The sequence below is a fragment of the Neophocaena asiaeorientalis genome, unplaced genomic scaffold (assembly GCF_003031525.2).
Source record: "Neophocaena asiaeorientalis asiaeorientalis breed wild unplaced genomic scaffold, Neophocaena_asiaeorientalis_V1.1 scaffold540, whole genome shotgun sequence".
Lineage (NCBI taxonomy): Eukaryota > Metazoa > Chordata > Mammalia > Artiodactyla > Phocoenidae > Neophocaena > Neophocaena asiaeorientalis.
In genome coordinates, this window is record NW_020172141.1 from 1,748,746 (window position 1) to 1,762,744 (window position 13,999).

Sequence of the window (13,999 nt, forward strand, 5' to 3'; positions counted from 1 at the left end):
ACTACACCCTATTAATAAAAAAGAACTTTAAAATCAACCAGAGAAAGAGATAATTGTGTATAAAAGAGCAATTAGAGTGATAACAGACTATTCGGGAGGCACAATAAATGCCCGGAAATAATGGAGGAGTGTCTTCAAGTAGTGAGTGAAAATATATCTAGATGCAGTGATAGACTAAATCTTTATTCAGGAATAAGGGGAAAATAAACATATTTTCGGGCACAGATTTAGAGAAGTTACCGCTTGCATGTTCTCACTGAAAAACTAGTTAAGGATGTGTGAAGTAGATTATGTCCAGAAGAAAAGAATGAAATGCAGATAACAAGATAGCATTTTAAAAAAAAAGTAGTGGGACTTCCCTGGTGGTCCAGTGATTAAGACTCCACCTTCCAGTGCAGGGGGCGTGGGTTCGATCCCTGGTCAGGGAGCTAAGATCCCACATGCCTCGCAGCCAAGAGACCAAAACATAAAACAGAAGCAATATTGTAACAGATTCAATAAAGACTTTAAACATGGTCCACATCAAAAAAAAAAAAAAAAAATCTTAAAAAAAAAAAAGTAATGTGGGAATTCCCTGGCGGTCCAGTGGTTAGGACTCACTGCTTTTACTCTGAGGGCCTCGGTTCAGTCCCTGGTGGGGGAACTAAGATCCCGCAAGCTGTGCAGTGTGGCTATAAAAAAAAAAGAAGAAAAAAAAAAAAAACCAGAAAACAAAAAACCTTTAAAAAAAAATAGTGAATGTGGTGTAAGGGACGTTTTCTCTCTTCCCATCTTAGGTTCCTTCACAGGGCCGTGCAAATTAAATTGACAAAAGACAGATTAATAAGAGAATAGCATACACATTTGATTAACGTGCAGTGCATACACATGGCAGAACTCGGTGATGAGTAACTCAAAGGGGTGGCTGGAACTCGGGCTTATATAGCATTTTAAACCAAAGAACAGTGATTTTTAGAGAAGTGACAAACAAGACAGAGGAAAAAAATGTTAGTTTCTATGGCAACGAATTGTAGGAAGGTAAGTATATGAGGGACTAGTAGAAGATAAGTGTTAGTTGGTAAGGTTTGTAATGTAGAGACCACTGGTGCCGTCTCTGCGCTGATAAGGGTCTAGAATTATCTCTGGTGATTAACATCTATCTTTCCTGGTAGAGAGGGGAGGGGGACACCTTTACAAATTCATGTCCTGCTTTTAGGCAAATAGGGGAAGGGTAGAGAGCTTTTTTTGTGTCTGCTTCTTCTCCATTGCCTTCAGTTCAAACTAATCCTTACGCCACAGTGGCATACTTTGGGGAGGTGTATCCTGCTACCCTTCAGTTTAAAGAAATATAAATAAACATTGAATTAAGAAACAACAATATAAAAATAATCTGGGGGCGGGGGCAGTTAAAGCAAAGGAAAACTAAAATACTAGAAAATAATAATAGGGAGCTTTGCAAAGGGCATCAGTGTTTCAAGCTCTTGTATGAAAGGAGGATAAAGGTATTACATTTAAATTTAAAGTGAAGTGTGCATGTTAGGAAGGTAAGAACGACCACAAGAAGAAAAGTAATAGAACGTGTAACTTCAAAATTAGGTGGAGGATGGAGAGAGGAATAAACAAAATAGAAAAAAAGAAGCCCACAGAACGGACTAAAAGAGAAAAAAAAGGGGCTTCCGGTGGCGCAGTGGTCGAGAGTCTGCCTGCCGATGCAGGGGACACGGGTTCGTGCCCCGGTCCGGGAAGATCCCACGTGCCGCGGAGCGGCTGGGCCCGTGAGCCATGGCCCCCGAGCCTGCGCGTCTGGAGCCTGTGCTCCGCAACGCGAGAGGCCACAACAGTGAGAGGCCCGCGTACAGCAAAAAAAATTTTAAAAAGGGAAAAAAAAAGGTCAGCACAGAAAAGCATAACAATAGAAAACAGAAAAATGAAGGTAATAGCAATTAGTGCCTCTATACCTGTAAATCGTACACAGCAAATGGAATAAACTCAACTGTTTATAATATACAGACTCTCAGGTGGGTAAACGTGGAATCCTGTTGTATCAGTGTGTTCTTTCTGAGAGACTTGCCTGAAACGTAGTGACACAACAAGGTTGAAAGTAAAGGATGGAGGACACCAGGTAAAGATGCCAGAGTGAACACACACATCTCATTTTTGTTCCCTTCCAAAACGGACTATAATGCGGGGGGTTTTTTTCTGAAAAGACATAAACCCACAAAGGCAGGAAAAAACAGGAGAGAAGACAGAGGGTTTTGTGAGCTGTAAAGCATATGATTGACTGGAACCTGACTTAGCAAGTCCCGGAAAGCTGACTCTTAAGGCAGAAGTAGGATGTGCAGAGAGCTGAGATGTTCATACCATGAAATGCTGACAAGGCTCAGGAATTGGCGGCCCCAGGGATCTCAGGAACAGTGGGTCGTTGGAGGGGGGTGGTGATGAAAATCACAAATGGGGGTTGAAAGCTAGTCAGGTGCTATTTGGATCACTCAGACCCAGCTCTTATCCACACCGCTAGGAGACTCTCATCCCCTTGCCCCCAAGCCCAGCAAAAGTCTGGAGCTTCATCTCTGGGGAGGGTAAGACGGAGCATCCCGAGACTGGGGGCACTGGGCACAGTGGAGCATAGGGGTAGCAGTCAGTAAGGTACTTAGATTCTTGAGAGATAAGAGAAGATGAAATAAAAAAACAGGACGTTAATTAAGAAATACAAGAAAGAAATAGTCAGAGATCAAAAGCAAACTCATAGAAATGAAAAATATGACCTTCTCAGTAGGTTTGGAAGCTAAAGTTGAAATCATCCAGAAAAGAGAGCAAAAGACAAGGACACGGAAAATAGAGAAGTTAGAAGAATAGAGGGCCAATCTAGGAAGTCTTAGACCTAAATAACAGGAATTGCAAGAAGAGGAGAGGAAGAAATCATAATTATAGTTTAAAAAATAATCCAGGGGGGCTTCCCTGGTGGCGCAGTGGTTGAGAGGCCGCCTGCCGATGCAGGGGACACGGGTTCGTGCTCCGGTCCGGGAAGATCCCACATGCCGGGGAGCGGCTGGGCCCGTGAGCCATGGCCGCTGAGCCTGCGCGTCCGGAGCCTGTGCTCCGCAACGGGAGAGGCCACAGCAGTGAGAGGGCCGCGTACCGCAAAAAAATAATAATAATTTAAAAAAATTAAAAAAATAATAATCCAAAGATATTTTCCAGAAGTGAAGAATGTGAGTTTCTATATTGAAAGGGCCCACGGATCTCCTAATACAATAGGAAAGATTAACCCTATGCCAGGACTCACCAGTAGTGAGTACTCGTGACAAATAAAAGATTCTACACCTTCTAGAGAGAACATTGTCATATACGAGGGGTCAGGAATCTGAATTCTTCCGACCTTACCAAAAGCAATAGTGGAAGCCGGAAGATTATTATTATTTTTTTAAATAAATTGATTGATTGATTAATTGGCTGTGTTGGGTCTTCATTGCTGCACGCAGGCTTTCTCTGGTTGCAGCGAGTGGGGGCTACTCTTCGTTGCGGTGTGCGGGCTTCTCATTGTGGTGGCTTCTCGTTGCAGAGCACGGGCTCTAGGCGCACAGGATTCAGTAGTTGTGGCGCGCAGGCTCAGTGGTTGTGGCTCACGGGCTCTAGAGCACAGGCTCAGTAGTTGTGGAGCACGGGCTTAGTTGCTCCGCGGCATGTGGGATCTTCCCGGACCAGGGCTTGAACCCGTGTCCCCTGCATTGGCAGGTGGATTCTCAACCACTGAGCCATCTGGGAAGCCCGAAGCTAGAAGGTTATTGAACAATGCCTTCAAAATTCTGGGAGAATATGAAGCATAGAATATAGTCTCCTGTCTAACTTTCATCTAGCCTGAGGGTAAAGAGAAGTTGTGACACGCAGGGTCTCAGAAAATGGACTTCCCACACACTTTCTCAGAAAGCCGAAGCGTGGTGGGCCCACAGTGAGGCAGTGACCGAGACACGCAGGGGTAGGGGAGTAGGAAACAGGATCTCCAGCCCAGGACAGGGAGAGAGAGAATCCAGCAAATGGTGAAGGGGGATTTCAGGAAGACCGCCGTGCCTGGAGAGAGAAGGAAAACTCAGTGCAGATGGACACGGGTCTGGGAGAGACTGCTTCAAGAAGATGAAATATGAATTCACATCGGGGTGGTTCAGTAGCTTAAGAGACAAGAAGAGTGGCAGAGGATTTGGGGTGCAGTCAGGTACACAGAAAACTAAACAAGCTGAAATAAGGCAATTATCAACTCCCAAGAGAACAAATAAATGTGCAGGAAGGACCAGTAATCATAGTGCATAACCCAGCTTTGCTCCGAATAGCAGATGGAGTCAAAAGGTGGTGTAAAGACTAAATATCAACTGATAGAAATAAATGGAGGAAGGGGAAATGCAAATAGAGCTAATTCTCATTTCCCACGGTTGAGAGTCAGTTCACAGTTCTAAAAAGAAGCAGCAGTTGACATAGGGAGCTAAGAACCAGAAAAATCAGAGAAAAGACACCATTAAAAAGATACAGAGAGAAACCCACAACCTGGGAGCTGACATGTGCAGCAGATCTGCAAAAGAATTTAAATATACTCTACACCCACACACGTACCTGTAAGTATATAAAGAACTCCTACAAATAAAAAGATCGTAATACAAAAATCACCAAAAAATACGAATAGACACTTCATGGACGAGGGACCCTCAGTGACCCAGTTAAAAACGTTTACGGGCTTCCCTGGTGGTGCAGTGGTTGAGAGTCCGCCTGCCGATGCGGGGGACACGGGTTCGTGCCCCGGTCCGGGAAGATCCCACATGCCGAGGAGTGGCTGGGCCCGTGAGCCACGGCCACTGAGCCTGCGCGTCCGGAGCCTGTGCTCTGCAACGGGAGAGACCACAGCAGTGAGAGGCCCGTGTACCACAAAAAAAAAACATGGTTTGACACTGAACCTATTCTTCTGTTACTTGCCTTTTACATTCATCATTATGTTTGGGGCTTATCCATCTTGATATACATGCAGAATTAGATGAAACCCAATGATGAATGTAAAAAGCAAGCAATTGAGCTGACTGAAGCAGCTGTATTATGTAGTGCATGTGAACACATACATATATAATAAAAGTGTAAAAGTATGGACAGGGGGACTTCCCTGGTGGCACAGTGGTTAAGAATCCACCTGCCAATGCAGGGGACATGGGATTGAGCCGTGGTCCTGGAAGATCCCACATGCCGCGGAGCAGCTAAACCCATGCGCCACAACTACTGAGCCTGCGCTCTAGAGCCTGTGAGCCACAACTTCTGAGCCCACGTGCCACAACTACTGAAGCCCACGTGCCTAGAACCCGTGCTCCGCAACAAGAGAAGCCACCGCAATGAGAAACCCGCGCACCACAACGAAGAGTAGCCCCCGCTCACCGCAACTAGAGAAAGCCCACGCGCAGCAAGGAAGACCCAACGCAGCCAAAAATAAAAATTAATTAATTAATTAAAAAATATATACGGACAGGAAAAGTACATACTAACTTTAGAATAGTACTACCTCTTTCCATACTTTTGTTAATTTGTAAAAACTTTTTACATGAGTTTCAGGTAACATGGTACCATGAAAAGGGAGGGCTGCTTGTATGCCCTTCAGGGGAAATGAACATCTTTGAAATATTGTATTCTCCTGTCTAGGAATACGGCATAACTTTCTACTCATTCAGGTCTTATGTACTTCGCTCATTATTAATAAACTTCTACATGGTTTTCCCTTCCATTTTTTCACTGGAAAATCGTCCGCTCCTCCTATATTAAATAAGTTTTCGTGGCTTGGGAGAAGGAGTTTTCTTTCCGTTAGAGCCTACTGACATTGAGGTTTTGGTATGTGTTTGAAGGTATGTTGGTTTGTTGGCACACTGACTTCAGCTGTTTTCTCCAGTGGTCTCAAGAGGGAGAAGCATCTGGCCCTTTTCAGGCCTGTGGATTTGGCATGTGTGACTGTTCTCTCCACATCTCTCTTACTTTCCCCACAAATCCCCTTTCAGCCCAGGCACACAGTAGGTACTCAGCATCCTTTAGAAAGTAGGCAGTGTTGGAAATGACCACGTGCAGCAAGTTGGCGCAGCTGTCAGCTACTTTATTAACGCCATCTCGTGAGTGCTCACCTGGACGGGGGGTGATGGGTCACATCTTCCTCTACAGGGCACTCAGGATGGTTTTTCTTCCCTTCTGTCGCAGGAAGATGCTGAAACTCTGTGGCGAGGCGGAGGACAAGCTGGCGCAGGGGCTGATTCATTTCGAATTGCAAGTCGAGAGAGACGTGATCGAGCCCCTGTTCCTGCTGGCCGAGGTCAGAAGCAGGAGTGAGGCTGGGCCCGCGTGAGCGGGGAGGGCGGAGTGGCGGGCTCTGGGGTCCTTCTGCTCCGGCCTATTTCTACCCCTCACCCCACTCTGGGGCACAGTGTTTCACTGGGGATCATTCCTACCCGACTGCCTGGGGTTCCCCAGCCTGCTAGCCCTTTGAGCTGCGGGCTCCCCGCTTCTCCCACCCACCCCCTCCTCTGCTGGCATCCCCATGGGTGAAGCTGCAAGGCTGGCGGCATCACCGCGTCCTCCGCAGGGTCTCCGCCCCATCTCCACCCCTGGCCTCCACCCATCTCAAGTCTTCGGTGAAATGAGCAGTGGAATCTAAAATAGGACACAAAGGAACATAGCTACGAAACAGAAACAGACTCACAGACATAGAGAACCGACTTGTGGTTGCCAAGGGGGAGGGGAAGGGATGGATTGGGAAGTTGGGATTAGCAGATGCAAGCTATTATAGATAGAATGGGTAAACAACGAGGTCCTACTGTACAGCACAGAGAACTATATTCAATATCCTGTGATAAACCATACTGGAAAAGAATATTAAAAAAAGAATGTATATATATATGTATAACTGAATCACTTTGCTGTACAGCAGAAATTCACACAACACTGTAAATCAACTATACTTCAATTAAAAACTTAAAAAACAAATGAACAGCAGCCCCTACTCACAAGGGCTGGGGACCCGTGTCCAAGAGACTCTCTAAGGCCCCCTCACTGTTTCTGTTTACATAGGGCCCTTCTCTTTCTACTTTAAAGGACATTAAAGAAAACTTTTCTTAAAATGAAGCCTTAATGCCTATGTGACAGTTTTGCCAGCTTCAACCAAGTGAAATTTTATCAAGAAGGAAAATCACTGGGGGATGTTATTTGTCCTGAAGCCTGGACCTACTCCCAGTTCCCTTTAATTGATTGTACCAGCCTCCACGGTGCCGTAGGGATGGAGATGTTCCACGTCTGCACTGTTTGGTGGCCACTAACCACCTGTGACTACAGAGCTCTTGAAATGTGTTTAGTGCAACGAAGGAACTAAATTTTTAATTCTGTTTAATTTTTGTTCTCGAATTTATTTATGTATTTATTTTTGGCCGCGCCCAGCGGCATGGGGGATCTTGGTTCCCCGACCGGGGATTGAACCTGCGCCCCCTGCAGTGGAGGCGTGGAGTCTTAACCACGGGACTACCAGGGAAGTCCGCGTTCCCTTGTATTTGAAATGGCGTAGCCACAGGTGGCTCAAGGCTACCGTATCGGGCAGCCTTGCCCTAGACCGTGTCTGGTTTCCTTTCTAGACCACTCCCAGCACCTCCCCATCCCCTGGTGCAATTTCTGGGACAGATGAATGGGTAAGTAATTACCGAAGTGCTTAGAAGTATTCAAGGAGAATGTTCTAGATATGGTGCTTTGATATGGACCAGCCCTCGACTTCTTAGATGCCATCCTGGTACAGCCTAGACCATTCCTGAGAGGCCCTCTTACTCTTTAGAGAGGTGCTCTGGGGTCCCAGCCAAAGCCACAAGCGAACTCAAGGGGGCAGGTCTGAGCTGGGTGCTGAGACTCGCTTTGCACCTGGGCTCCGCAATGACCCCGGTGCCTGGGGACAATTGTCTGTCTTCCTACCGGAAGTCAGTGCCCTACTCATCTATGCCTGGAAGAGTGAGTACAGAGCACCTCGTACAACACTGGACCATCCTCGCATTTTTTCCTTTTAAATTCTCACATCCTGCCCCACTTTTGCTGGGCCTGCAAGCAACATTCTGCCCTGGAATACTCTCTTAAGTCACCTTTAGAAATAAAAGAGCATCCACACACAGCCACCGTAGGAGAACTTATCACTCAGTGAAGCCGTGGCGATGTTTCTTCATTATTTACTTTGGGAAAAAAACCTCCCTTCTATAGGAATATATCCTAATTGCATTTCCCATAGCATCTCAGGCCTCCTGAGGCCAGGTGTCCTCCTCCAGCTGTCTGTGTTGAATTAGGTCTGTGTGTCAGATCTACCTGCCTTTCTTCCCATGTCTGGCCCTTACACAAGCAGAGAGATGTTTTTGCCGGCTGGGTGAGAGCGGGGATGAGGCGGGCAGAAGCGAGCCAGGCGACCCAGGGCCTCTGAGATGGTGTGGCTTGGCTCAGGACCTGACAGATTCCAGTGAAGAAAGAGCAGAGTTTAGCTCAGGAAAGGGAACCAAGAATTTCCTCTGAAAATGAGGATGGGGAGACCTCGAGCAAACTTGCTGGGAAGATATCATTAATTCTTTAAGAATCTGTCTTTTCTCGCAGACATAGAAAACAAACTTATGGTTTACCAAAGGGGAAAGGGAAGGGAGGGATAAATTAGGAGTTGGGAATTAGCAGGTACATGCTACCATATATAAAATAGGTAACCAAGAAGGCCCCACTGTATAGCACAGGGAACCATATTGCGTATCTTGTAATAACCTATAATGGAAAAGAACCTGAAAAAGAATAGACGTATATGTATAACCGAATCAATTTGCTGTACGCCTGAAACATTTTAAATCAATGATACTTCAATTTAAAAACATTTAAAAAGAATCTGTCTTGGGCTTCAAATCAACTGTGTTTGTTTTCTCCTGTACCCACAGGTGGAAATCCCAAATATCCAGAAACAGAGGAAACATCTAGCAAAGCTGGTGCTGGACATGGACTCTTCACGAACGAGGTGTGCTGGGATTTCTTTACTTTCATTTCTGCTGCTTTGAAGGAGCTGTGATCACGTCTGAGGGGTAGGGTTTTGTGTGTGAGCGTTTTCATTCATCGAGTGTTTCTTGCACCCACCGTGTGTCAGGCGCTGGAGGTCCCGGGACCATGCTCTCATGGAGGCTCCAGCCTGGTCTGGGAGTTAGATCTAGGCAAGAGAACACCCACGTGAGGCTGTTTCAGAAGCCGTAAGCCCTATCAAGAAGAGAGCACAGTGTAATTTTGGCAGGAGATGTGGAGAAGCGGGCTGCAGCATTAGATAGGGTGAAGGAGAGAAGGCTTCTTTGAGGAGATGACACTTGATCTCATAAGAAGGAGGCAACCGTGCAAAGATCTGGTGCAGAACTGCCCATGACAGCAGGAACAGCAGATGCAAAGGTCCTGCGATGGGAATGAGGTTGACGTATTCAGGACACAGAATGAAGACCAGTGTGGCGGGGGTGGAAGGGACAAAGTGGGGAGTGGTAGGGGCAGAGATCAGAGAGGCAGGTAGCGTGATGTGTCGTCCTGTTTACCATGAGAGGAGTATTTCTGATTCTGGGGACCTGGTCCTGCGGTCAGTGGTGTGACTGTGTCTTCTGCAGCCATTCTGTGACCCTGAGACCATCATGGGAGAAGTGCAGTTCCAACAGTGCTGCCCTTCCCCTGCTCCCTCCTCCAGAATCTACCGGGAGATTCCCGTTCCAGCAGGGGCATGCCATGGCCCTGCAGTGGCTTTGACTGTGGCCGTCATAAGTCACGGTTGTGTGTAAATGCCTTTTTATTTCTTAGAGTGGCATGTGTGTGCACGTTGAAACAGTGCAGACTCGTGAAGAATAATACGGAAGGAACATTTTGGTTCCACCTTTGGTCCTTTGTAGGTCAAGTTTAAGGATCTCTGCATCTTATTTTAATTTTCTTGAGAAAAAGAAACAAAGACAAAACTGGAAATACTTTGGCTGGGAGCTATAGGATAACGAGTCCCAAACCAGGAGTGAATGATGAGGTCCAAGATGCAGGTTGCCTGTTCTCTAGACCTGCGACCTTGGTCAAGTCACTGAACCTTCCAGAAGAGTAGTCTCCTCACCTGTGCACAGACAGTAGCAACATTTGCAGTATTTGTGGGCCGACCTGGGAGGTTGTTTGGAGTGTCAGATGGGATCCTGTTTGTCACAGCACTTCCCAAGAGCTTTCCAAAAGGAAGCTGCTACTATAACTAGTTGAGGCACCAGAATTCTGCATTTGGATCAACAGAAAGTATAGCACAGTCCCCCAAGACCAGAAATAAATCAGGCTAGATTAGCAGAGAAACAGAGTTTCTTTCTTCTTCTTTTTTCATTGCAGTATAGTTGACTTATAGTGTTTTGGGTGTACAGCAAAGTAATTCAATTATACATTTATATCTATCTATTGTTTTCAGATTCTTTTCTATTATAGTTTATTACAAGATACTGAACATAGTTCCCTGTGCTCTACAGTAGGTCCATGTTGTCTATCAACCATATATATCGTAGTGTGTATCCATCAGCGTTTCTTTAATTCACGTATTATTTCCCAAACTTCAGTCCACCTGAATGATCTTCGACACCTGTGCCAACATACCTTGTGAAATATCGATACATTTTTTTCAAAATGAGTCTATTTAAAAGAGAAATCTTAACAGCACTACCATCAAGTGAAAGGCAGTGCCCTTAGCTACAAGTATCAGGTAAATGTACAAGTGGACAGGATGAAAGTAGTACCCGTGCTGTTAAATTTTAGGTCCTGTTGCCTGTGGAAGGCTGTGATCCTGAAGTCTCCAGTTGCTGAAAAGGGAAGAGGAGGAATTAGAAAGTGGTTGAAGTTACTCTGACCCAGATCTGAGGCCCTCCCCCTAGGGCCCTTGGAGGAACAGAGAGAAGGTTGCATCAGGCATAATGGTATGGTACGACTTCCTAGTGTCCGTGAGCCACGTAAAATGCGTCCTGTAGCCGCAGTGTTCAAGTCCCACATCCCGGAGTCACGTAAGATGATGGTGGGTGTGCTGCTTGTTCCACCGTTCGGGTGACGGTGGACACCGGGCTCCTGGGTTTGCAGAGTCATTTCCTTCTGCGAGGACCTGGGTTTTAGCTCTGAGATCTCTTCTCTGCTTCTCTAAGGAACACCTTCATTCCCAGCCCAGAGCTTCCGCTCAGAGGGCTGGATGTTAGCATCAAAGCTTGTCATTGCCTTGTCCACTTACCTATTTTCATTCAGCCCCCCTTAGGGGAGAGAGAGTTTCTCCCTGGTGACAGCCACGGTCAACCTAGTTTTGTCTTATGTTTTTAATGGTGACACCAAGTGGTATGTAGATTCTGAAACCACAGAGGAGTGTCGTCAGGGACCTCTCTTCTATGATTTAACAAACTTCTTCATGTCTTCAGCTCATCCTCTCTTGTGTATTGGGATTTGGTAAGGAAATACTCTACTACCCCCTCCAAATTTTGATGCTTCTAACCTTTAACTTAGACCCTTGACAACTTTGGTTGTTTCTGAAGCCAACTCACCCCAACTTCTTGCCTTTTCCTCTAACCCTTCCCCTGAGCCACTGTTTCCCAAGATGGAGCAGTAAGACCTGTGCTACTGAAATGCAAACGTCACCAGCTACTCTTGGAGGAGCAGTTGGGTTCTCACTGCCCCTACCTCTACCCCACCCCACTTCCCCATTTGGTCAGTCTGCATACATTAGGGTCTATTTCTTGTAGCATCCTCCTTCTGAACCCCAAAAAGTGGAGGATGCCCAAGGCAGAGGAGCGGAGAAGACTGGGCAGGTGAAACACTAAATGTCCCACTAAAGCAGCTTTCCTGTTTCCTTCCAAAACTTCTTCTGGACTCCCTGTCACCCTGAACTGATCTTGAGTTTGCCTTCTATACCCTTCTCCTGGTCTGTGAAACATCTTACCCTTATTTCTGGCCTTTTTCTTTCCATTAGCCTTTCCTTAAAGCTTGTATTCTGTCTTCACCATCCCCAAATCGTAGACTGATGGCATCTCTCCCAGAGAATGATGGGGTCGCCTCAGCTACCTTAGTGGGAAGAAATGAACTTTCTTCTCTTCAAACTTCAAAGCTCAAAATCTCCTTGGACAAGAAGCCTTATTTCTTCTCTTAACAGAGCAGAACAATTGTTGAGTTTACTTATAAGAGCCTCTGAATGAGAAGATCATCCTTCCTCGAAATTCATGATTTTTAAAAATGTTTTAATTTTATTGGAGTATACTTGATTTACAATGTTGTGTTAGTTTCAGGTGTACAGCAAAGTGATTCAGTTATACATACACATATATTCATTGTTTTTTAGATTCTTTTTTCAGATAGGTTATCACAGAATACTGAGTAGAGTTCCCTGTGCTATACAGTAGGTCCTTGTTGGTTATGTATCTTATATATGGTAGTGTGTGTATGTTCATCCCAAGCTCCTGATTTATCCCTCCCCACCATGTTTCCCCTTTGATAACCATAAATTTGTTTTTGATACCTGTAAGTCTGTTTCCTTTTTGTAAATAAGTTCATTTGTATCTTTTTTAAAAATTAGATTCCACATATGAGTGATATCACATGATATCTGTCTTTCTCTGTCTGACTTACTTCACTTAGTAGGATAATCTCTAGGTCCATCCATGTTGCTGCAAATGGCATTATTTCATTCTCTTTTTAGGGCTGAGTAATATTCCATTGTATACATGTACCACATCCGCTTTATCCATTCCTCTGTCGATGGACATTTAGGTTGCTTCCATGTCTTGGCTATTGTAAATAGTGCTGCAATGAACACTGGGGTGCATGTGTCCTTTCAGATTATGGTTTTCTCTAGGTATATGCCCAGAAGTGGTATCGCTGGATCATATGGTAGCTCTATTTTTAGTTTTTTAAGGAGCCTCCATACCGGTTATGCCAATTTACATTCCCACCAATAGAGTGCAAGGGTTCCCTTGTCTCCACACCCTCTCCAGCGTTTATTGTTTTTCGAAATTCATGATTAGTGGGGCTTTTCCCAATTAGTTGCTACCTGTACAAATGTTTCCAAGTTTCCCTTGATATTTTGCTATTCAGTCTCCACAAAGGGACCATTTTGGGGGCATTTTATCACTATTGTGTAATATCAAAGTAGATTACTTATCCATTACAAGTAAAATTCCTTATAAATGGAGGGGAAAGGTGTATGTTTTTAAACTACCAGGACAGAATTGGGGGTGGGGGGGAATAAAGGGGAATAGGGAAGAAAAGAAAGAGATAACTTTGGAGAATGTCTTCATTTTAATATACATATATTAAGTGTAATTTGGATTTTTTAAAAAAAATCTAATCCAGATCTATAAAACCTTAAAAATCAGCTTAGTGTTTGTGGCCACTTTGTTTATTTTTTACACTTATATATTGGTTAGTTTTTTTCCCTTCAGGTAGCATGAATGGGATGGTGGTTGTAGCTCCATGATCTACCATAATCAACCATGGAAGTGTGTTCATTATCTGAGATCTAAATTACAGCCATGACATTTCATCTTTTATTTGACTAAGCCTGGGAGGTATTAGTTAAATATTTCCGTAGGGCAAACCGTTATAAGAAAGAATTGCCCAGGAATTTTTACTAATCCTTATCTGTTAGCTTAGATTTTTTTTTTTTTAACATTTTGGAATATAGAATATATCCTTTCTAATTTGGATGAGGAATCTTTCTCAGGACACATGTGTCCATCTCTGGAGCTTCAAGCCAGCTTGATGTCCTAAAGCCTTTTTAAGTAATTTTCACATGGGTGCGCGTTTTAAGTGACAGAGAATCCTTCATTTTGCTACTTTTTGCTAATAGCAAAGAGAACTAATGTCCCCTTTTTTGGTATTATAATGCCCCACTCTCTAATTTTTTCCTGCACATAACACAAGAGGAAAGAAGAATTGTACAGAGAAGACACTTAGTGATTCAATTCTTGATTCTCAAAATGAGGGTAAAATTGCACTTTTTGCGTCT

At 44.7% G+C, this 13,999-nt stretch overlaps 1 protein-coding gene across 2 annotated transcripts in view; it reads left to right on the forward strand.

The window, feature by feature from the left end:
* Positions 1-13,999, forward strand: part of ARHGAP44 (Rho GTPase activating protein 44) — a 144,054-nt gene that overhangs the window by 83,432 nt on the left and 46,623 nt on the right. For both annotated transcript variants that reach the window (XM_024753072.1, XM_024753065.1), the window contains exons 5-6: positions 6,190-6,301; positions 8,925-9,001. In XM_024753072.1, the coding sequence (XP_024608840.1) occupies positions 6,190-6,301; positions 8,925-9,001 (189 nt within the window). The remainder of the gene's footprint in view (positions 1-6,189; positions 6,302-8,924; positions 9,002-13,999) is intronic.